The sequence below is a fragment of the Melanerpes formicivorus genome, unplaced genomic scaffold, assembly GCF_026170545.1.
Source record: "Melanerpes formicivorus ecotype bairdi unplaced genomic scaffold, bMelFor1.0.p_v2 SCAF_3, whole genome shotgun sequence".
NCBI lineage: Eukaryota > Metazoa > Chordata > Aves > Piciformes > Picidae > Melanerpes > Melanerpes formicivorus.
Window position 1 is genome coordinate 24,109,355 of NW_027142355.1, and position 24,276 is coordinate 24,133,630.

Genomic DNA, 24,276 nt, shown 5'->3' on the forward strand with positions numbered 1-24,276 from the left:
CTGGAAGATAACAGTTTGTGTTTACTAGGGACAAGGTAAATTATGTTGCTGGCTTCTGTCAGCTTTTTCCTTGTGACCAAAGGCAATGAATGAACTTTTTGCTGCATTTCAGGATTTTATGCTAATGTTTCACTTCTAGCAGTGTTTGTTTTTCAGTAAAGAAAATTACCTTAATTACCATGAAGTAACTAATCCTCAAAGCTGTGATCACTGCCGACATAATGCTTTGTATTTACAAAACAGGAACAATTTAGCTCACCTCTTCACATTACTGTTGGAGTGACTGCAAACAGTTCCCTGGAACTGTTGTTTAATCAAGAAATTAAATTCCATACCCTAAGTAGCAAAGTCCTTTTAACTACAAAGATGTAATGCTTCCTTTTGTATTTTATCCAATTTAGTGGTGTGTTCCATCAGCAGAATTGAAATCTCAGTACTAATTTCAGCTGAATCTTTTACATGACATGATACAGTTATGAAGATTTTTATTTTCATTCCCATGAGGCAGTATTTAGTAGCACACGGAGCCTCTACTGTGCTGATTGTTTGGTGTGGCAATGACTACTTCCCTCCAACTCCCAAGTCTTCTCATTAATGATGGTTTGTACTTGTTTGCCTACTTGAATAATCTTTATTTTTCAACAGACTTTATTAACTTTTTTTGGTCTTTCATACTTGTCTTCTGTACATCTTGCCTTTCATTGTCACGTGAAATATTATGGGTTCTCGTGTTGGTTTCCAGGCTCTTAGAATTATCTAGCCAGCCTTGTTCTGGCATCTGAAAATGTGTCGAAATTACACAAAATAAAGCCAAATTAACTATGAAATGTATTTATAAGCATGGGTGTAAGCATGCTTGTTGTGGTGGGGTTTTTTCCTTCTGTCTGATATTTTGCAATACAGTTTTGCACATCTTGTAATTTGGAGTACAAGAATATCACTTGTGCTTCAAAATGAGTGCATAAAGGCTCACAAAACGCAGTTTGGGAAGCATAATGATACTGCCCACTACTATGTATTATTACCATTATGTCATTGAATTAATTGCTCTGTGGTTTAGCTTGAACACTCCTAGATGGATAAACATGTAATAATTTGGCAGGAGCTCTCTGATTTTCTCTTGGAGCTTATAACTCATAGAACTTTTGCTCACCGTGGGAAACTTCCTTGTTGTTGGGAGCTATACTGGCCATATCTATTTGTGAAGGACGGGGACTGCTTTTGTTACCTTCAAAGACCTATTATGGGATATGATTGCTTGTGGGAGTGCCTGCTTATAATCTGTTAGAAAACAACCTATTAATAAAACAGAGGCTCTTGTAATAGAGTACTTCTTAATCTTCTTCCTATGTAGCTATTTATAGGTCATGACATCTTAATTTGCTTCTTGTAAATCAACTTCTGTTATTTTAAAAGATCAAGTAGCTTTCACATGCCTCTGAGAATTACTCCTGGAGGAGATGGTCTGTTTTCTTACCAAAAAGTCTTCAAGTCATAAGCTTGTTTATAAAGGTTTTAAGGTTTTTGGTGGTGGCTTTCTAAAGGACAAAGTTGTTCTGCAATGTCCTGTTGTATAGATACTTACATGTTACTCCTCTATTGGATTACAAGCCTTGAATTCTCAAAGGATTTCCAGTTGCAAATACCATTTACTTGCCCTTAGTGTGCAGTGACCTACCTGGAGCATTGTTTAATATATAAATCTCTCTTTTTTTCCCCCCTGTGATTTTCTTCATTAGAGTGGCCCCAGCGCCAGGTCTTGTCACAAGATGTGCATTGACATTCAGCGGAGGCAGATCTACACGCTGGGACGCTATCTGGATTCCTCCGTGAGGAACAGCAAGTCTTTGAAAAGTGACTTTTATCGCTATGACATTGACACAAACACGTGGATGCTACTTAGTGAAGACACTGCAGCAGATGGAGGTCCAAAACTGGTGTTTGATCATCAGGTCAGCTATACTGATGCTTCTAATGCCAATTCTTAGTGCCGTTCTAATACCACTATGGCCATTAAACTGTGTCCTCAAGTGCAACAGTGATTCCTCTACCTCCCTGGGCACCCTACTCCATTGCCTGATCACCCTTTCAGTAAAGGAAGTTTTTGTGATATGCAGTGTAACCTTCCCCTGGTGCAATTGCAGGCCATTCCTCTCATTCTATCACCTGATACTAGGGAGAAGAGACCAAGGCCCACCTCACTACAACCTCCTTTCAATAGTTGTAGAGAGCAGTGAGGTCTCCCCTCAGCATCCTTTTCTCCAGACTAAACAAAACCAGTTCCCTCAGCCACTCCCAAAACTGAATGCATTATTCAAAGTGTGGCCTCACTGGTACAAGGGGACAATCACCTCTCTAATTGTTTGTCACACTATTCCCGGACAGGACAGGATGCTGCTGGTGGTCTTGGCCACCTGAGCACACTGCTGGGTTTTGACCGTAGCCTCCTGAAGTGTAGAGGTGCTGTACAATGTAACTTAGCAGTGATGAGAGAGGCTGTGATCTGCACTCAGTTAAATTCTGACAGCATTGCTCTTAGTGCCACTGACTACTGGTATTCTAATCAAATTGAGTCAGAAGAATCATAAAAGCCTTTCAAACCAATTAATTTATTAAGACACATTTTATTAAAGCTCAAAGCACAGTTTATCTGGTTTTAATCAGTCTCCTTAAGCTGGGTTTGCAGATCAACTTGCTCAGAAGTCATTAGGGAACAACTTGCAAAGTTGTGTATGGTACCTTTGGAAGAAGCAGGCTATGGAAATGAGGCCAGCAGGATAAGGATGTTTTCAAAATTGCTTATCTCTTGAAATTTATAGTGTTGTTTGCTTTGTAGGGATTGAAACACCTTAGAGGTGTGGCTGCTAATCTTTTTAACAGCCCTGGCCACGTATTCAAATTTTTTATTTGTATTGTTGTGTGCTTAATATTTTTCTTAATTATTATTTGGAAAAGGTGTTTTGTCCTTAACTGATTTTTATGAAGTGTGGCAAGGAGGCAGCTCTCCTCAGTACTCAGTTTTAAAGCAGACCAAGAACTGCTGTGACTGGTGCTAGCTGTTTTGTAACCAGAGCTGCTGGTTGCCAGCACAATTCCTGTTTCTGCTGACACCAGAAAGCAAAGATGTTGTCTGCAGAACAAAAGCCAATCGCTCTTTCCCTTCTATTAATATCGAATACCAGGCTCCCAGGTGTTGGAGAAAAGGCAGAAGTAAATTGTCAGCTGGCAGGGCTACTCTGGGCACCTTGTTTGCCTGCTTCTGAAATAGTTTCTTTTTCCCCTGCTGTCTTTTAGGAAGGAATGTCCTCCCTAAATTCTTTATCAATCTGCAGCTGCTGTTCTTCTCTCTTTCAGCACCTACTGCGATAGCAGTTTTTGTTTAACCTTCAGAAATGTGCTGCAATAGAAGTGTTTTGTGTAGGCTTTGCTGAGTAGCATCTCTATATCTTAGTGTAATCTTGTCTGGTTTGTTTTTCCTTCTCCCCTCCTGGTGTTTTGTAACCCTCTGCCTTGTGCTGTGTCTGAAAACATCACTTGGAGTCAGGGAGTTGTCTGATTTGTACTGCAGTGCATCTCTTGCATGCTGTAACCTGAATTCAGGTTTGGGGGATGAACATATTCCTACTGCAGTCTCATCAGAAATCCTTGGCCAGTTTATGCCCCTACTTCATGTTGAAGAAATGGGGGTCACACTAAAGTTATGTTGGGGATGAAATCTGAGTACCAATCCCATGCTGGTTTCTGGCTTGATTCAGCAGTGGTCAGTATATTAACAGGGATTTTGAGTTTCTCCCCTGCATGGAATCATAGAATTGTTTTGGTTGAAAGAGACCTTTAAGACCATTGGGTTCAACCTGAGACTACTGTGGCCATTAAACCATGTCCTGAAGTGAAAAACCATTGTCAAAGATGATACTTTGTAAACTTCCTGCCAGAAATATCTATGGATCCTAGTGAAAGGTTCCAAAATGGTTTTTCTTGAAATCAGCAGCTGGAGCCAAGTTTTTTAGGTGGAGGGTACATTTAGTCTTTTTCTTCTTCTTCTCTCCCAGTCTCCCTGTCTCCCTGCCTCCCTTTTCCCAATAGTAAGTTGAAATTAAACTCACATTTTAAATCAGCATTCTGAGCTTAATACCTGTCAACCATGAAGACACAGATGTTCTTTCCTGGTTATTAGAGGTCCAGGAGATGTGCAGAGTCCTGTCTGACTTACTCGGCATCACTTGCATGGGAGAGATGAATGCTCTTAAGATTTAAGATGAACCAAGTCTTTATGTACTGGCTTAAAATTGCTTCTGTCATCCTTACAGATGTGTATGGATTCTGAAAAACACATGATCTACACCTTTGGAGGCAGAATTCTGACCTGCAATGGCAGCGTTGATGACAGCAGAGCTAGTGAACCACAGTTCAGTGGATTGTTTGCTTTTGACTGCCAGTGTCAAACGTGGAAACTTCTGAGAGAGGATTCCTGCAATGCTGGGCCTGAGGATATCCAGTCCCGAATAGGACACTGTATGTTGTTCCACTCTGTAAGTATCCACACTATGCTTTGATTTCTGATGCCTGTCTTTAAGGACAAGGTGACCCACTTAAGTGGATGAGGGAAAGGCTGTAGATATTGTTTATCTGGACTTTAGTAAAGCATTTGACACTATTTTTCACACCATCCTTCTGGAGAAACTGGCTGCTCATGGCCTGGATGGGTGGAAGATTTTCTGGCTTAAGAACTGTCTGGATATTTGGCCCAAAAAGTGGTGGTGAACGGAGCTAAATCTAGTTGGCAGCTGGTCACTAGTGGTGTTCCCCAGGACTTGGTATTGGGGCCAGTTCTCTTTACTATCTTTATATCATCTGGATGAGGGGATTGAGTGTACCCTCAGGAAGTTTGTATGTGACACTAAATTGGGTGGCAGTGTTGATCCACTCAAGGGTAGGAAGGCCTGGTACAAAGATTTGGTCAGGCTGAATCGATGGATCAAGGTCAGTTGTATGAGGTTTAACAAAGGCAAGTGCTGGATCCTGCACTAGGATCACACCAACACCATGCAACGCTACAGGCTTGGGGGCTGCAAAGTGTCAGAAAAGGACTTGGGGTTTTTGGTTGACAGCTATCTGAAGATGAGCCAGCAGTGTGCTCAGGTGGCCAAGTAAGCCAACAGCATCCTGGCCTGGATCAGCAATAGTGTGGCCAGCAGGAGTAGAGAAGTGATTGTGCCCCTAAACTCAGCACTGGTGAGGCTGCACCTTGAATCCTAGGTTCAGTTTTGGTCCCCTCACTACAGCATGTGACAGTTTGGCATGGTGTTTAATGGCCATGGTGGTGCTGGGTTGATAGTTGGACTTGAAGATCTTGGAGAGATTTCAGCTGAATAAAATTTCAAGTGAAAAACCAGATGGATTCTAAATAGTTGATGTTAATTGTGTAATGGTAAATCAACCCAAAGGCTCAGTTTGACCTGAAGAACTTTTAATTTCAAGTTGGTAGAGAACTTCAGAAGCTTCTGGTCTGGTAGGTACTTTGTGTAGTTGCCAGAATGATAAACCTGCCTAGGGGCGGGGGTGTACTGGATGTGTGTTGAGATGCAACCCATCTCATATTCCTTTTTGCTGGGCACTCAGCTGCTGCTTGTTGTCTTGAGCACCTGTTGACTGCTGGGCACACATGGCATTATGGGAACATCATCTAGAGCCTGATGGGAAAGCAGAGGGATAGGAGGGTATTATTTAGAATTAGGTATTTAGTATTGGATAGTGAAAACACCTTCCATTGTCTTGCCAGTTGTGCTTATCAAATGTATGTTTACTTAACGTGGGAACTGCAGGGTGAGGGTAGTAAAGGGACAGTGGTCAGTGTCACGTATGTTTGGGGCTCGCTTTCTGTATGGGTGTTTCAGCATGGACCTGTTGTGTGGGTCCAGAAGAGGCCACAAAAATCACAGAGCTGGAACCCTTCTGCTATGAGGACAGGCTGAGAGAGTTGGGATTGTGCAGTCTGGAGTAGAGAAGGCTGGAGAATTGTGGCCTTTCAGTACTTAAAGGAGCCAGTAAGAAAAATAGGGACTTCTTCAGAAGGGTCTGTTGTGACAGGACAAGAGGTGGTGGATTCACAGTAAAAGAGGGGAGATTAAGACTACATCTGAGGAAGAATATATTTATTTTTTTTTATGCTTAGGTTGCCCAGAGAGATGGTAGATGCCCCATGCCTGGAAGTGTTTAAATTGAGGTTGTTGGGGGCTCTGAGCAATGTGATCTAGTTGAAGATGTCCTTGTTCAGTGCAAGGGGGTTGATCTAGATGACCTTTAAAGGTTCCTTCCAACCCAAACACTTCTGTAATTGTGTTTTTTTCAGAGGAATAGCACAATACAGAGGGGATTAGCATCAAACAGGAATGCACACATAGGTATGTGTGGTGCAGTGGCAGTTCTGCACTGAATTTGTGTGGCAGCTTCTGCGTTGCAGTAAATGCAGTTTGTAGAGTTTTGCTGACATAAAATTCTGGCTTGAGGGTGAGGAGGAAAAGAATTAAGAGTAATATTGTGTCGTTCAAATGTATGCAGATGGAAAAATTCAAACCTGACTGGTTTGGTAAATTGACTGAGTTTATTTCTCTTCAAATGAAAGGTCTGAATTTTTGTAGTGAATGCTGTGCTTCTAAAGCCTTTAATTTTATTTGTTTTGAGTGGCTATGTACAATCTGGTAAAAACATTGCCACACAGCGTTCTGCATAGGTACCTGAGGGTATTTCGTGCCCATGGTAAATATATGAATACAGGTTTTTATAAACACAGGTCATGGAAGCCTAAGTCCTTTCCTGTTTTCTCAGCCATTAGAAAGAAAAATAATCTGCCTCTTATGGACTTTCCACTTGGCAGACATGAAAGAAGTAATAAACTTGTTATTCTTGACTTGCTGCTTTCCATTTGCCTTTTCTGAGTTCAGTAATGTGCTGGTACCTGGGTGGTTTCTCCTACAGTCCATCTTTTGTTCCTGATTTGCTTAATTATTTTTGAAGTGAAGGTGCAACCTAATGGATTTTTAGACATGGATACTCTTAACTCTTTAAACTTGAGAAATGAATTTCTGTTCTAATATTCAGAAGTTACAGCTTAATCACAGAATTGTAGGGGTTGGACTGGACCTCAAAGATCATCCAGTTTCAACCCCCCCTGCCATGGGCAGGGACCCCTCACAGTAGATCATGTTGCTTGGAGCCACATACAGCCGGGCCTTAAAAGCCTCCAGGGAGGGATAAAACAAGATAACTGTAAAATCTCCACAATCACTCTAGAGCTGAAGCTGTGTTTGGATCTTTTTTTGTGGTTTCATATACATCATGAATCACAGAATCATAGAATACTAGGGATTGGAAGGTACCTCCAGGGACTATGTCCACCCCCCCTGCAAAGCAGGTCACACAGGAATGTGTCCAGGTGGGTTTTGAAAATCTCTAGAGAAGGAGACTCCACAGCTTCTCTGGGTAGCCTGTTCCAATGCTCCATCACCCTCACAGTAAAAAAGTTCCTTCTCATGTTGAGATGGAATTTCCTGTGATTGAAAAAGAAGTCTTTAAAACTGCATTTGAAAGGGGCTTTTTTGGGGGTTGGAAAAGCTGTGAGCCCTTAAGGATTTGGCTCTTGCTACTCATAGAATCCTGGAATGCGCTGGGTTGGAAGGAACCTCTGAGATCATCTACTTGAACTCCCCCTGAAGGATCATCCCCAACTGGATCAGGTTACTTGGAGCCCCATCAAGTCTGATCTTGAATGTATCCAGGGATGGAGCCTCCACCATCTCCCTGCGCAACCTGTTCCAGTGTTCCACCATCTTCATATAAAGAACTTGTTGTGAGAAATTGTAACTGAGAAACTGCAAATTCCAAAATCAGGAAAGTCAGGAATCCAACCAAGAATTCTTAAGTTTTTATTGCATGATTTTGTTCCCTGTGAGTCTTTGTGACGATGGAAGTAAAAGACACTTCATGAGGACTGAAAGACGTGATAGTTACAGCATGATTTTAAACTTGGAAGGAATGTATCTGTTAGTCTTTGATTTATCAATGTCTCTCTTAGTGGTCACAGTTGGCCAGCATTCCTTCTTGAGCTTTGTGAAGACACACTTCATATTTTTCTTTTTTCCACCCTAGAAAAATCGCTGCCTGTATGTATTTGGTGGCCAGAGATCGAAGACTTATTTGAATGACTTCTTCAGTTACGATGTCGACAGCGATCACGTGGATATCATTTCAGATGGCACTAAGAAAGATTCAGGGATGGGTAAGAGAGAACTACATCTATTAATTTCTTCTTGTTTGGTATAACTTGGTAAGTGGGTGACAGGCCAGCTTTGGTGTTCTGCAGTATCAGGTTAGCATCCTTAACTAAGCCCTACATACCCAAGTAAACTCCGCAGTATATAGGTTAAACTTAATGCCAGCTCTTCTGTCCTTCCTGTCATCTGACACTCTCCATCTTCAGCACAACACAAGTAACTGACGTGTGAAACCATGTAGCATCTCAAAAAGAAAAAAATAAAATAAAAAGGAGCAAAATAAGAATTCAAAATAGCTTTTTTGAAACTCCAGCAAAGACAAACCCAAAAAAGCTGAAAAAATAACTGTGTGGGTTGTATGTGGTCTCCCCCCACCCCCCAGTGCTCACCAAATGAAAAAATGCCATAAAAGAGAAATACACTGTTTGGTCTGAGATGCAGAAAGACAGGTAGGATGCTCAGAGATAGAGAACTGGGGTAGTGGGACGGAGGTTGATTTGCTTGGCAGAAGCTGCCTGGAAAGATGAGACCAGTTGTCCTGTGGTTTGTGTACCAAATTATCAGCAAGGGGCAAAAAAATGGAGGGGAGGGAGCAAAGCTTCAGCCCTGTTTGGTTCCTACCACTGGGGCTGTATACACAGGGTATAGTTCCGTGTACCAGGAGCCTTTAAAAACACCGACAGGGCATTGTACTGTAGCCAGAAAGAGATGGTTTTGTGCCTTTTCTCCTCAAATCCCACAGCAAACCCTGCTCTTTATTTCCAAAAAGGATTTCTGCATGTCCAAACACTTGATGTTCCTGCTACAAGCACCCTGATTTTCAGCACGCAGCTCAGCAGTTGAAATTTGTGTTACACTGTGTACTGCTAGGACAGAAGTTATGAATATTTCTCATTATGTATATTTAGTCCCAATCTTGTTTACTCTTCCTCCACTTACCAAAATCCCAGGAAGCTAATTAATCTTGAATTTGGGCTGCTCTCTTTTATTTTGATCAGGCTTAATTTTTAGCGAGTAATTTTGTAGAACTTTTGAAGTGAATTATTAACGGTTATAAGTTACTGTTTGCTCATTAATTTAGTTATGCCAGTGAGGGAGAAGAGTTCCCAAGCTCTTATCCTCCGGAGTCATTTATTTACTTGAGTGCTTCCAAGAAAGAACTAGCCTGTCTTGTTGACAGTCTCCTTTATTAAGGTGCCTGCATGTTGCCTGATGCTTCTCTACACACACCCACGCACCGTTTGTTGTCCTCGTCGCTTTTAGAGAATGGTTTCTATTATTTCTTCCCCCCCCGCCCCAAACTTGCTAACAGTCTGCCATTTTGCTGTTTGAAAACTACATTTCTTTACACCCAGAAGCTTTAAAGCATGGCTTGATGATGAAACCTCTGTCTACTTTATATTTAAAGATACCCAACTCGCCTTATGGCTGCAGAAGGCAAAGCGCTGCTTCTCAGCAAGTACATGAACTACAAAGTTGGGTTAAGCAAATGAGACTAATATTTAGCCCTCCTCCCCATTCCCACAGGCCCTGGAGTAGCGAATAGTAGACTTTAAGAAAATAACTCACTGGAAATAATTTGTGAGTAGATTTTTTTAGTTTACTCTTCTCCCATGTGCTGAAAGTAAACAGATTTGAACATTTCCCTTGCTTTTGAAAGCAAATGCTAGGATTATTTGCATTTTAACCGAAAGAGAACAAAATGCTTGTTACATTAGACAGCAAATGCTGACAGCACTATTTTTGCCCCCAAATGCAAGTCTTTACTGTGTTCTTGTTAGGTAGTGATACACCATTTTGATCTGTATGAACAAAGTGATTTTCCTGACTAGTCGCTGTGAAGTCTTAAGCTGCTCGGTATGATGAGTCAAGTTGAAGATGCCTGACCTAAATGTTCCTATAAAGTCCCATGATTACATTTTGTTCCTGGCTCACATGTGGCATTCAGTTCTATTCTTAGTTGAGCTATTTTGATTTTTACCCTTTCTAAAAGAACTTAATTGTGTATTTGTTGAGTAGTGAGAAGATTTTTTAAGAAGTAGTAAAATGGATAGGTAAAGACTATCAGTAACAGGCAAGCGTTGCAGTGCTAGGAAACTACAGTAATGGTGTCATGAGTTTGTGCGCTCCTTTTCTGGATGAGGGAACTGGTGTTGGCTAGCCTGGAGAAAAGGTGGCTCAGGGGCGACCTTCTGGCTCTTTACAACTACCTGAAAGTAGGTGGATCTCTTCTCTCAGGTAACAAGTGATAGGACAAGAAATAATAGCCTGAAATTGCACCAGGCAAGGTTTAGGTTGGATATTATGAAAAAGTTCCCTGAAAATGTTGTGAAGCCCTGGAACAGGCTGCCCAGGCAAGTGGTAGAGTGCCCATCCCTGGAGGGATTTAAAGGATGTGTAGATGTGGTGCTGAGGGACATGGTTTAGTGGTGACCTGGCAGTGCTGGGTTAACAACTGGAATTAATGATTCTATATTTATGCTGTATAGTGTTTCTTTATTCTTAGCAATTCCTTTGTTGATACTGGAACCAGTTGCTTGTACAGGTGACATGTTTGAGAATATTGGGTGGTAAGGATCACTTAGATCATCTTTCTTTGGAGTAAAGGACAGTAATTTCAGCAAGGTGAGATGTGTTTGTTTGTTTTTTTTTTTTCCCCACTCTTGGGCCAAGTTTAATCAAGGTACAATTTCTGAAAGATTTTTTGCATGCAGATTTGTCTACTAAAAATGTCTCCTGACTTGATACACGTTGAAATGTAGGGAATCCTTTCAGCTCTTTGTGTCTGCCATATGCCTTTTGCCAGTGAGCATGGGTGTTTTCTCCAGTGCATTGCGTCAAATCCCATGGTGCTTTTCCTTTGCCATCAAAGGAGCATGCTGCAGTGATAGTAAACCTAGGGATGGTTATCTTCCTGATGCATGATAAGTCTTGAGATCAAGAAATTTTAGTCTGCTGGAGAATGGAGAAAGTGGGACAGAGGGAAAGAGAATGCAACTGTGATAATGAGTGTGATGTGAAACACAGTAGTGGTACAACTGGAGCAGGTGCAGTGCAGTTGAATAGAGGCTGTGGTTAGAGGAGAGGCAGAAATATGTATGTTGATGGACATACCCTTTTTGAACAGTCATCTATTTTTAATTCCTTTAAAAAGAACCACAAACAACAGAAAAACAAACCCCAAACAGTGTATGGCCTTTGCCATACACTGAAGCATACACACGTGGTCTAGATAGGCCACTGGTATCAGATGTCTTCAGCAGGCTGCACTGACAGCTTGCCTGACTTGCTTTGCATGCAATCCATGACTAATCATGGGCAGTCATTTCAGGTCTACAGGAGCTAATGGGAACACTTGTGGTCAAGGTTCTTGTGATAATCCTTTTTGGCCCTGACTCAGGTGATGTGTCAGAGCTGTTGGTTAGGGGGAGAATTTCCTTCTGCAAGAGAATCAAGATCATTTTATATCACTTGGCATCGAGTAACTTCCAAAGTCAAATGAGAGCAAGCCATAGACGTTCTTGTGGCTGCTTCTAATGGTGAAGCAGTTTGTATGGGCAAACTGCAAGTATCATTGTGAGGATCTCCCATCTCTTGCTGGGGCAGGTGCTTGTTCCAGATACAGACTTGGGCACCTGATAGGAGGTTTCATGGCTAAGTACCACGGACAGAGCCCCAGGCCAGAACGTCCTGGTGTAAACCAAGACAAAATCAGGAAGCTGCTAATCCAAACAGATAGCCCTGCTGGGCCACCATGGCGGAGAAAACCATTTTGATCGTCAGTTTGTGATGCCTACACGTTTTGCCCTTGTTCAGTTTAAGGTCCACCTTGCCAGTGGCCATGTGTCCCTTGTCAGGGAAGCACGTTGTTTTGTGAGGGACCTTATGTGTTCTCCATTTTGAGGTATTTCTCTGAACCAATCTCAAAATGCTTTCTTCTGGCTGCGAAGGCAAGGAGAGTAGGCAGCCACTAAATCCTGAGGGTATTTTGCAGAGATGTCACTGGAGCACAATTCCATCAGATTTACTAACTGACATGTTTTTGCCAAAATCTCACATTGCTTGGGAGGGAGCTGAGCACTGGACATTGGGTTGTTGCTTTTTCAACATGACAGCTAAACTGTTCAAATGGTCTCCTTAGCTGCTTCTTGGCTGACTGCCAAATGCAGTCTCATCATGAAAAATCCAAGAGGATAATCATTATCTTGCTGTGTCAACAGCTGGCCTGCATGCTCACTCTATCACTCATCGAGGTTTGCTCCATAAAATTTCAGGGGAGGTGCTGCTTCTGTTCCATATGGATTGCAAGTAGTGGAATGGAGCAATTTGCTGACCTACTGTTCTTGTTAAATTAATCCATCAGGGAGGTGCCAGGTTCTGGTGAACAACAAAGTTCGCGTGACGTAGCTTTCTCCAGGTTTAATCACGAGGCATCACAAGGAGGGAGGGCACTTGTGAGTCACTTGTAGTGGGATTGGCAGGAAGGTGTTCTGAGGGTTTTGTAACTTGGGTGTCACTACCAGGCTGTCACCGAACTTGCTTCTCCCTTATCCTTTGTGAATCCTCAGTGGTGGTCTGTCGACTATGAGTTTTATATCATTGGTTTTGCCAGGGCTGTGTTTCAAAGCATATTTAAAAACAAGCTCTAGTATCCCCTCAAAAGTAAGAGGTGAGATTTAATTTGCAAACTTCTGCCTAGTCCTTTGAGAGCCATGTCTGTGAGCTCCAATTTACTGCTTTGCAAACCCTGCTTCTGTGTAAAAAATGTTTTCATGCTTAGGCCTGGCAGCAGCCAGCGTTGATCCTGAAACAACTGTAGCTGTTTGCACATGCAAGCCAAAAAATATTCAGCTTGCTGAAATGATCAGTAGGATTAAATAAATGCCTGTAAGTAGGGACTGGGGTAATGGGAAAGTTTCTGTTTCAACATTAGGCATCACTTCTGTAGAAAAGCTTTTCCCACATGTTACATTTAAGTGGAAATTATATAGTACAGGGTTACACAGCGTCTTACCAAAGCTTTCTGAGGCATTACTACTTGTTTATGTAACTGGCTGCTAACTCAAGCCTGTGTGGCTGAAAATGCTGTTTTCAGATATTGAAGCCATGAGCTTTTCATTTTTGGTGTATTAAAAAAATAAATGAAAATGTTAAGTTCTGGAGAGAGGATTCAGACTTCTTTGTTGTCAGTTAGTTACTTCTATGCTGGACTGGTTAATGAGATTATGGGGGTGGAGGGGAATAATTCAGTGGCACAGGAGAGCATTCACCGTTTCCTAGATTTTGGGGGATTCTATTGTTTAGTAATTTCTCTCTACAGCTTTTCCTTTTCAATCAGTAATGTATTGTCGTAGGAGCCAAGTTAGTATTGCGTAGCGACAGCCAGTGCGTGTTCAAAACAACCACAGCCGAGTCCTCAGTCACTGCGTTGTCCTTTGAGCTGCCCAGAGCTGATCTGGGTGGTTGCTGGGACTGGGAGGCACTCTGAAAGGTGTGAAATCAGTGGGGATTTGCTCCAAAGATGATTTACATCTATGTTTATGCAAAGAAGCAGAAGAGTGAGGGAATTTTCATGTGTTGTTCTTACCACTTTATGCACCCCTTGGATATAGTGTAAGGCAAATAACAGTTCTGGAGTGCACTGGCATTTCTGGGTCTGGTTCTCACTCACCTCTTTGTTTTTTGTGACTTTTTGAGTCCTAAATTTAATAAAAATAAATTAAGAAAAAGACAAGAAAAGAGAAAATCCTAAGAGACCAGTTCTCAGCACCGGTTCAGTTTGGTCTCTTGCACAGGATTAAATGTCCTTCCCAATGTACATTTTGTCAGCTAAATATCAGAAATGCTTTTCACAAATTTACAGCCCATGTCCCTCTCTCATACACTGACCACAATTATTTGAATTATATCCAGCAGTCACTGGGAGCCTGCTGTCCCTGCAGACTGTGAGGCTCTCTTACCCTCTAGTGGAAGCGTTTGTCAGGCACCAGGATTCTGCGCAGCTCTTTCACTCTGTCACGATTCAGACTTTCTTGGCAAACATCTTTTTTAATGTTTATGTTGTGTTTAAAATCATGGCATCTCCCTCTTACTGTCTAGTTGCTTTATTTTCTGTTTACTTTCAGCGACTTGCTGACCAAATTTGTGGTGTCTTGTGGGTTTTTTTAATCATATTGCATCCAGCTTTCAAGTTCAGTCTTCCTCTGCAGAAGGCTACGTGTCAACTTTGTCTAGGCACTGCTTAAATATGATTTCTACACAGGTGTTTAGATAAGTCAAAGACTTTAAGTTATCTTAGACACCTACTAAATAGATATTTTTTTGGTGTGCTGTTTTTTTCTAATTCTTCATTTCAGACAGTCTCCAGAAGAGATTTATTTGTGACTGGTGGAAACCTGAAATTACTTCACTTGAATTTGTTTTCTTTGATTGCAATTGCTGTAGATAAATCCTATTCTTCCTATCAAGATACAAAAAACCCAGCAGAGTCTGAACTTTGGTGGCTTTTCCTTCCTTCACAATTTAAATAATAATTTCAGCTTCAGGAAATTGAGCATAAACTAGATACAAAATTCATTTATTTAACAACATTCCAGGAGGAGGGATGGGACTTCTATAACAATTTTCACATGCTTTCTCTATCAGTGGTAATAAAGCTGCTGCCTTCCTCATGATGATGATAATTTTCATTTCAGTGAGCCTGAGGTACTAATGCTCTGAAGATTTGCATGCCTCTTTTCTTTTTTTTATGACAACCCAGCATGGTCTTCAATGTTCAAGCCAGCAGATAGGGTTGCAAAGACATTTCCATCTATACTAGCATTGCTGATGAAATTTAGATGGCTCTCCTGCCAGAAATGTCACAAATATGCCTTGAATTTAATCCTTTCAGGTCAATGGCTTAGTCTCTGACTATGCAGGCAAACACATTAGAAGATAATTCCCCCAAATTAGTGATGTTTAGTCTATAGTTGCCTTTTTGTTCTCAATTTCCATATTGGGTGACTTTCATAGGACTCCTTAGTCTTCTTTAAAAAACTTCCTTGTGGTTTGCAGCTAAAACAAGGTATGTAGTTGTTGTTGTGCCAGCATTGTTCCTTTTTTTCCCTTTTTTTCCCCTGCACTGCCACCAATTTGCTTAAAAAACAGATTAGTTTTCCTTTAAAACTTTGTGGCAAAATCAGAGGTCAAAACAGGCAGAGTTATGCTGATGAGGGCTCCAGAGCATCTGCCTCCCATTTTTCCATAAAACCATAAGCAAGGATTTTGTCTACAGGACCTGGAGAAAAGAAAGCTCCAAGGAGACCGAATAGTAATTTTCCAGTACCTGAAGGGGACATACAAGAAGGCTGGAGGGGGACTGACTGTTTACAAAGGCCTGTGGTGTCACGATGAGGGACCATGGGTTGAAATTAGCAAAGAATAGATTTAAATTGAATGTTAGGAACAAGCTCTTTACCATGAGAGTAGTGGAACACTAGAACTGGTTGCCCAGGGAGGTAGTTGAGGCCCCATTCCTGGAGATATTCAAGATCAGGCTGGACAAGGCTTTGTGCAGTGTGATCTAGTGGAGGATCTCCCTGCTTATTTCAGGGAGGTTGGACTAGACGACCCTTCCATCCCAAACCATTCTGTGATTCTGTGAGTTGCCTGAATGTATTTTGGATTCTGCTGAAGTTTACATAAGAATGAAGCTTTTTTTTTTCCCCCATTATATTTTTAAGAAATGTCTGTTTATTTCTTTGTAATCTTTCTTTGGCAGCTTTGCTGAACATTTCAGTAGGCATTTAAACTGTTGCAAATCGAACGCTACTTGGAGTATTTGAATTGATATTTATTGCTTTCCTGGCCTCTACCTAATGAGAACAGGGAAGGAGAACACCAAGAACTGTTACAGAATTGGCTTGCAAAATGCCATTTTGTGTGTTCAACAGCAATATTAAATGGTTTATTAGCCTAAGACTTCTTTTCTAGATAGCGTCTGCAGTTTGCAGTTAATTGCAGGGAGGAATTTGCAAAATACAAGAGTTCGGAGAATTTTGCATGCCAAAAATCTTGCTGGAAGGCCGGGAACCTTTACCAGCCTTTGTAAACTGACCCAGAAAGAGAAATGAGACAAACAGGATCTGTAAACAAAAATCATGTGCCCTTCACAAATACATTTTGGAAGGATAGTTGCCTAGGGAAACAGGAAATGGGGAATTATACAACAAACAGAAAGGGCTGCCAAACAAATTTGCTGACCTTTTTTACAGGGAATTATGACGAAAACTACTGGAATCCTCAGTGTTTCACCATATTTCTAAAGCTGAAGGTGGGACGGAAGAATAGCTTGGTAGTTACACCACGACTATTTAGGAAGTACAAAAAAACTTCCTTGACTTCTTTGTCTTGAAGGAAGCAGTGCAAGGTTGTGAGCTATGTAATCTTGAGTTCATCTTGAGGTTTTGTGAGTTTTCCCAGCTTTTGCAATTTAGCTTTTTGGAATTGGTGCTTCCTCTTGCAGATGAGATCATGAAGTCACGCCAGTTATATATCTGAGAGGATCTTCTATCTTGAGGCAATTTAATCCTTGTTTTTGAGCTTTTAGTCTCCCAGATATCTCTGCCTGTACTTTTCCCTAGGAAACAGCAGCTCTCAGAGTGTTTTTTGTGCATTCCAAGTGTCACAAATAGGAAGGGAAGAAGTGAGTTTGCGTTGGACTTGCCCTTAGCAGGGAAGGAGTCAGCTTTTGAGTGATGTTTCTTCCCCTCCTCCCTCTCATCCTGCCTTGGAGGGTGTGTACAAGAAGGAAGTTGTTTGCTTGGCAAGTTCTGCACGCCTCCTGTTTTAGGATGTGCCATTCCAGTGTTCAGTTGTGGTAAATAATGAGATAGCTGTGGAGGAGAGGTCATGAAAGTACCAGCTTGGGATCACTCAGTCCAAAGTTTTGGGTTTCTATGAATGCTGAAGAGGTGAAAGTTATTAAAACGAAGGAACTTAGGAAACTAGGTAGTGAGGTTACACTTTATCCCATAATACTCAAGAGGTAGTTATGTGAGCTCTCATGCTCGTACCATGGGTATTAGATGATCTGCTGTTTTGCAGGAGGAGGGAGATGCATTTGTCTGATGTTTGAATCCCTCTGTTTTATCCTCTGTTGTTTTCAGTGTGTAACTTTTTCTTTTCTGTCAGTTCCAATGACAGGTTTCACTCAAAGGGCTACCATTGATCCAGAACTGAACGAAATCCATGTCTTGTCAGGACTCAGTAAAGACAAGGAGAAGCGGGAAGAGAATGTAAGAAATTCCTTCTGGATTTATGACATTGTGAGGAACAGCTGGTAAGTCAGTTGCTGTAGACTTGCTGTAGAAAGCAGTCCTACACTGTCCTGTCTCCCAGGTGACTCTGCAACCTCTTACAAGCATGGAATGGCAGTGTTGAAGACAACTGAGTTCCCTTGAGTCACCTTTTAATCCCATAGTCTTCAGAGAGACTGTGTCGATAAGCTATGCAAGGGACAGAAACCATGTGAATTTCTTTATTGGAGTCAGGTGGAGGGGATGAAGGGAAGTAAACTATTCTAAGAAGTTTTTCCTGTTGGAAATGTTCAAGGTCAAGATTCATCATCGGTGTAGCAAACAGTCAGATCTAAGTTAATAGCAGCATACAAGGTAGTGGTTATTAGGAACCAAGGAAACTGGTCTGCTATATGAATAGTGACAGGGAAGTCTTTGTGCTATATCTGTGAGCTCCTTTCAGGCTGCCTGAGGTACTTCAGCTACCTACTGGACCTGATATTCTGAGAAAATACATCCTCATCTGTTTCCTGTACTATATTTGGCAGCTGGTTGCCACTGTCACTTTCCACAACTGGCAGCATTTTTGTTTTCAAGGCCTCTTCTCATGTGGGTCAAATCACATTGGAACATGTGAATGTTGTTATTTAGAAGTGGATTTTCACCTTCAGTCTGTTTGGAAACCAGTGACTGAAGTGAATTTTGCCATAGTCTGTGGTGCTCCTGTGTCCAAGGTGGTCTAGAGCAGAAATCTTACGAAGAGCAGCTGAGAGGAACTAGGGTTGTTCAGCCTGGAGTAAAGGAGGTTGAGGGGAGGCATTGTCACTCTGGAACTACCTGAAAGGTGGGAACGGATCTCTCCTCCCAAGCAGCAAGTGACAGGACAAAAGGTTAATTAACTCATGTTGCACCAGGGAAGGTTTAGATTGGACATTAGGAAAATAATTCTTCCCCAGAAAGATTGTCAAGGCCTGAACAGGCTGCTCAGGGCAGTGGTGGAGTGCCCATCCCTGGTGGTATTTGAAAGTTGTGTAGGTGTGATGCCTAAGGGTGTGGGTTAATAACTGGACTTGATGATCTTAGAGGTCTTTTCCATAAAATACCAATGGAGTTCATTGAAATGAAAAATATTTACACTGACAATTGTGCTAGCAGATAATGCACCATCTAAAGAGATCTCTAAAGCTCAGGACAAGTCTTCTAGGATTTTTTTTTCCTGTTTGGCTTTTGATTAATGACTTTGTCAGCCAAAGTGACTCTCCCTGATTACTGGATGGGTTTTGATGTAGATAAGAATGGGGGTGGGATAGTACAAGATAATATACAGAGAAGTAATAGAATCTAGGTGCAATATGCCAAGCAGTTCATATTGGCATCATTTGCACTTTATAGTCTTTCAGTAGCTTTTTCTCCTCCCTGTAGGTACCACTAATGATTACTTACTGCTTTGTGTTTCAGGTCTTGTGTCTACAAGAATGACCAAGCAGCAAAAGAGAATCCAGGTAAAAGTCTTCAAGAAGAGGAGCCCTGCCCAAGGTTTGCTCATCAACTGGTGTACGACGAGCTGCATAAGGTATGAGGGTTCAGATACACATCTGTAGTCTTGTTGCTCTTAAGGCCTTGCCGCTGCTTCAGAGATGGTGCAATGAATGTAGTTTTTTGTGCAGTGTTACTGTGGTGTGTAACTTTCCTTTAACTTGTTGCCACCTTCTGAAAAGAGGTGCTAGCCTACTTTTTATGTCTGCGTGAAGCAGATGTGAGAGCTCCTTGCTCAAATCAAAACACAGACAGTGGTGTCCTCCTTTAATCCCAGCCAGCAACCAAGCACCATGCAACTGCTTGCTCATTCCTTGCTGCTCCCAGTGAGATGGCGAAGGAGAATTCAGAAAAAGTGAAACTCATGGGCAGAAATGAGAAATGTTTGATAACTGAAAGGAAATAAAAATTAGTAAGATATAATAGTAATGAAAAGAATAATAAAAACTCAAGAAAAGGCAAGTGATGCACAACGCAGGTGATCATCACCTGCTGACTGATGCCTCAGCAGCCATCTGACTCCCCCTCATCAACTTCCCCACCTTATACCCCGAGCATGGTGTCCTATGGCATGGAATATCCCATTGGCTTGTTTGGATCAGCTGCCCTGGCTGTGCTCCCTCCGTTTCTTGTGCACCTGCTCGCTAACAGAACATGGGAAACTGAGAAATCCCGAAGCTAGGATAAGCGGCTACTTAGCAACAACTAAAACATCAAGTGTGTTATCAGCATTGTTCTCATAATAAATCCAAACCACAGCACTAAACCAACTACTGGGAAGGAAATTAACTCTGTCTTAGGTCAAAGGAGGAGAAATTGGATATACTACACCTCCACCAAGTTGTCAAGTGGCTTGCTCCTAGCTAGCACTTGGATCTTCATTCCTTATCCTCAGGAACTTAATTGCACAACCTGTTAGTGACAAAGTGGTTACAGATAGTTACCAACGTGTCCTGGGGAAATTTAACTACTCACTGTTCAGAATCTGCTCTCCCAGAGCTGCTTTACTTTGTATGCCAGAAACAGCTGTCATTCTTTAGCTCTGTTTGACTTTAATGGACATGTTCATGCATAAATAGACTTCAAATTGTTTATAGCGTACATGACTGCTCAGTAAGCTTAGGGCTTTGTGCATGTTACCCAATAAAGCACAAATCCGTGGATTAGATTACCATAGCTTCATTAACCTATGAATTTGCCACTGTGGCACACTTGCTTAACCTTTCATGGATACTTTGCAATGAAAATAAACTTCTTCTGAGATTTCTTTATAATCTGAAAGAATCTGAACTCGAAAAGACAAATATACTTCAGTCTTATCACTCCATGGAATGTTAGTCCAATTTGGGAAACCCAACCAGGCTAGATGTTGGGGATAAAGGGATTTTAGGGAGAAATAGATGCAACTCCTATATAAATAACTTTAATTGTTGTCTTTATGTACTCTGATACACTGTAAATATTGTATTCTATTCTCTATTCTATTCTCTATTCTATTCTCTATTCTATTCTCTATTCTATTCTCTATTCTATTCTCTATTCTATTCTCTATTCTATTCTCTATTCTATTCTCTATTCTATTCTCTATTCTATTCTCTATTCTATTCTCTATTCTATTCTCTATTCTATTCTCTATTCTATTCTCTATTCTATTCTCTATTCTATTCTCTATTCTATTCTCTATTCTATTCTCTATTCTATTCTCTATTCTATTCTCTATTCTATTCTCTATTCTATTCTCTATTCTATTCTCTATTCTATTCTCTATTCTATTCTCTATTCTATTCTCTATTCTATTCTCTATTCTATTCTCTATTCTATTCTCTATTCTATTCTCTATTCTATTCTCTATTCTATTCTCTATTCTATTCTCTATTCTATTCTCTATTCTATTCTCTATTCTATTCTCTATTCTATTCTCTATTCTATTCTCTATTCTATTCTCTATTCTATTCTCTATTCTATTCTCTATTCTATTCTCTATTCTATTCTCTATTCTATTCTCTATTCTATTCTCTATTCTATTCTCTATTCTATTCTCTATTCTATTCTCTATTCTATTCTCTATTCTATTCTCTATTCTATTCTCTATTCTATTCTCTATTCTATTCTCTCTGCCTTTACTGGCTTACTTCTAAGTGTAAGGTGCCATGAGACTGAGAGTAGTTGCTGTGAAGGTTGCCAGATCATGGCAGTTGCCCAGCTTTATCTGAAGAGCTATTTGATGTGCTTGTTTTGAAGAGTTTTATTTTTAGAAACCTCTGTTCAATTGACCTTTCTAAACTCCTCTGATATAAATAAGAAGAGCCTACATCAGTGGGATGTGGAATATATTGTTTTGAGTGATTATTTTTAAAGCTGTGGAGAAGACTAGCCTGTTACACTTCTTGAACCTCTGTATTTGAAGACCCTCTATTGCATGTTTAATATCAGCAGTTCAGAGTCTGAAATATCAAACGATGTGAAGGAAAAAAGTAGTGAAGAAATACAGTCCCTTTTCAACACTCCTACTTTCCTTAGTCAGCAACCTGGTCTAGTGAAAGGCATCCCTGCCCTTGGCAGGAGGTTGGAACTAGATGATCTTTAAGGTCCCTTCCAAACCAAACCATTCTAAGATTCTCTGATAAGGTGGTGTTTTCTTCCTCAGTTCTCCTTGGCTTCTTTTGAATATTTATTTTACTCCTTATTCAGTTGCCTCCTTCCTTTGTGCCCAGGTAGTGTATTGAATGTCCTACAGCTAGGTTGCTCAAATTTGCCCTTCCAGAGGTCATGGAAATATTTCTCCCCAAGTCAAATTAACTGTATAGAGTTCAAGGGACATGTGGGGACAGAGGTTTGGACGTTTCCCAAGATTATGCTGGACTGAGCTTTCGTCACTTTCTTTTGAGCATCTTTAGGACTTCTCTTGTCTTTGGGGATGATAATGGTCTTTGCTGACTCAAGGGAAAGGCTGCTTGTCTGAACTGTGGCCCTTCAGTAGTGCAGCTTCACCAACATTGCTCTGACTGGAACCAGAACATTAGTCTACAAACTGCCTATTTTCTGAGCCTTCCTAATAAGCATAAATGTTTATTCTTGAAAGAAAATGTGTGATTGCTGGAGTCAGCTCACAATTATATGGGTGTAATTTGCTCATCTGCTAATTAGAGAAAGGCTGAATACAGGTTCCTTAATTTAGCCTCTCTCCTGACAACGAGAATTTGGAGTCTTTGAGGCCATACTGGAGAAGAGGCTAGCAATCCATCACTTTGAGTGTTGCTTGGTGTTTAGTACAGGGGAAAAAGAGTTGGCTCAGATCCTTCTTTTTCTGCTCATATCTTATGTACTTAAGGAGTTCTGCTTGTAGGTTTTTCCTAAAGAAAGAGATTTTCTGGTTTCTGGGTGTTTGGTTTATAAATATCTTGGGAATCTGCTAGAGGGAGGTTCTAACAGCGCAGCTTTTTTATTATCTTAGAATGCAAGCAGTCTAAGAGAACTTTCTTAATCTGCTAGGGGACAAAGTAAGGGTAATAATAAGAGTGAGCAGCTCATTTATACGGCAGAGTTCTCTCTCTCCAGAATAAACCTCTCCGAAGATGCTGACATGGTAAATACTCTAATGGATGTACGCAAACAATCAACTTCTTCATCTGCCTCTCATTTTCCTAGGTTCATTACTTATTTGGAGGGAATCCTGGGAAGTCCTGCTCTCCAAAGATGAGATTAGATGATTTCTGGTCTCTGAAGCTCTGTCGACCTTCAAAGGAATACCTGCTAAGGCAATGCAAATACCTCATAAGGAAGCACAGGTATAGAAACAAAAGGCATTTTGCAGCTTCATTTTCCCAAGTGTCTTTTGTTTAAGTTACTAAAAGTTGAATATCTTGTAAACTGTTTTGGGAGATGCCACCTTGTTGCTTGTATGATGGTCTCCACATTTCTTGATTCATTAATTTAAATACTAATAACAGAAAGCAGTGGGGCAGGGCTAAAGCACAAAGTGAACTTCATTCTGGTTTTGTGATGTGATTCTGAACCTAGCAGAATCTGGTGTTGTGTGGGGAGTCCTGGGGAATTTTTAGATTCCCTCTTCGCTTTGCTGCTCATCAACATGTGTTTTGGTACTGTCACCTCCCAAGGAAATGGAGTATGTTTCTGAAACACTGTGCTAGGAGATAGTAACAGCTCACAAGGATGCTAACGAAGTCTGGGGGCTGGATGCCTTTGCACATCTGAGACGTACTTGTGGTGAGGGCATCAGAGTTTATCATTCAGAGTCACTGGCAAGATCTCACTTTGGCAGAATTCAGCTACACTGTGATGGTTCTTGCACCCTGGCTGTTTCAGAGCTGCCTTATATTTGCTATTTAAGGCAACAGCTTTTCAAAATCAAGCTTATAGTATTACCCCAGGCAAGAAATTGCAGTAGTGAGACAGCCTTTCAAGGCCCAGCAAATAATCTGAAGCCAATAAAAAGCACTTTCTGCATTCTTGGTGAGAGTACTTGGTTATCAGTTTCTGCCAAGAGCTGGAGGTCAGTTCTTACCAGTGGCTTTTTAATTCTGGGGCAGCAAGGAAATTCCTGCACTCAGTCACTGTGGCTGGATGACGCCTTCTGCAGATTAACCATGAAAGAGATGTGAGCACCTGCAAGAACGAATGAAGATCTTGCCCAGTAATCTGGGAGCTTATTAAATCCCCATGTGGTTGTATGCAAATACAGTTGTACAGTCTCCAGAGACAGCTCTGAATTACTTGTTTTTAGTTGCTTAAATTGCACTCAAAGGAAATGTTGCTGCATGTTTCCATTCCACCTGCATTACTGTGTTCAGCTCTGGGGCCCTCAGCATAAGGCAGACGTGGATCTGCTCAAGCAGGTCCAGAGGAGGGGCATGAAGATGATCAGAGGAACACCTTTGCTGTGAGGACAACTAGAGTCTTAAGTTTGTTCAGCCTGGAGAAAGGAAGGCTCCAGGGAATCCTTATAGCAGCCTTCCAGTACAGAAAAGATGGGGATGGAGTTTTTGCAAGGGTACATAGTGGTAGAACAAGGGCTAATGTCTTCTATCTGAAAGAGGGTAGATACAGAACAGATGTAAAGAATAAATTATTTACTGTCAAGGTGTTGAGACACTGGAACAGGTTGCCCAGAAAAGTTGTGGATCCCTGAAAGTGTTCAAGATCAAGTTGGTTGGGCCCTTGAGCAACCA

General features: G+C 41.2%; 1 protein-coding gene across 1 annotated transcript in view; it reads left to right on the plus strand.

Annotated features, from left to right (window-relative positions):
- The window catches only part of MKLN1 (muskelin 1), a 122,260-nt gene that overhangs the window by 83,401 nt on the left and 14,583 nt on the right, over positions 1–24,276 (plus strand). The window contains exons 10-15 of the mRNA XM_068168983.1: positions 1,740–1,952; positions 4,311–4,532; positions 8,149–8,278; positions 17,448–17,595; positions 19,010–19,124; positions 22,736–22,875. Coding sequence (XP_068025084.1) covers positions 1,740–1,952; positions 4,311–4,532; positions 8,149–8,278; positions 17,448–17,595; positions 19,010–19,124; positions 22,736–22,875 — 968 coding nt within the window. The remainder of the gene's footprint in view (positions 1–1,739; positions 1,953–4,310; positions 4,533–8,148; positions 8,279–17,447; positions 17,596–19,009; positions 19,125–22,735; positions 22,876–24,276) is intronic.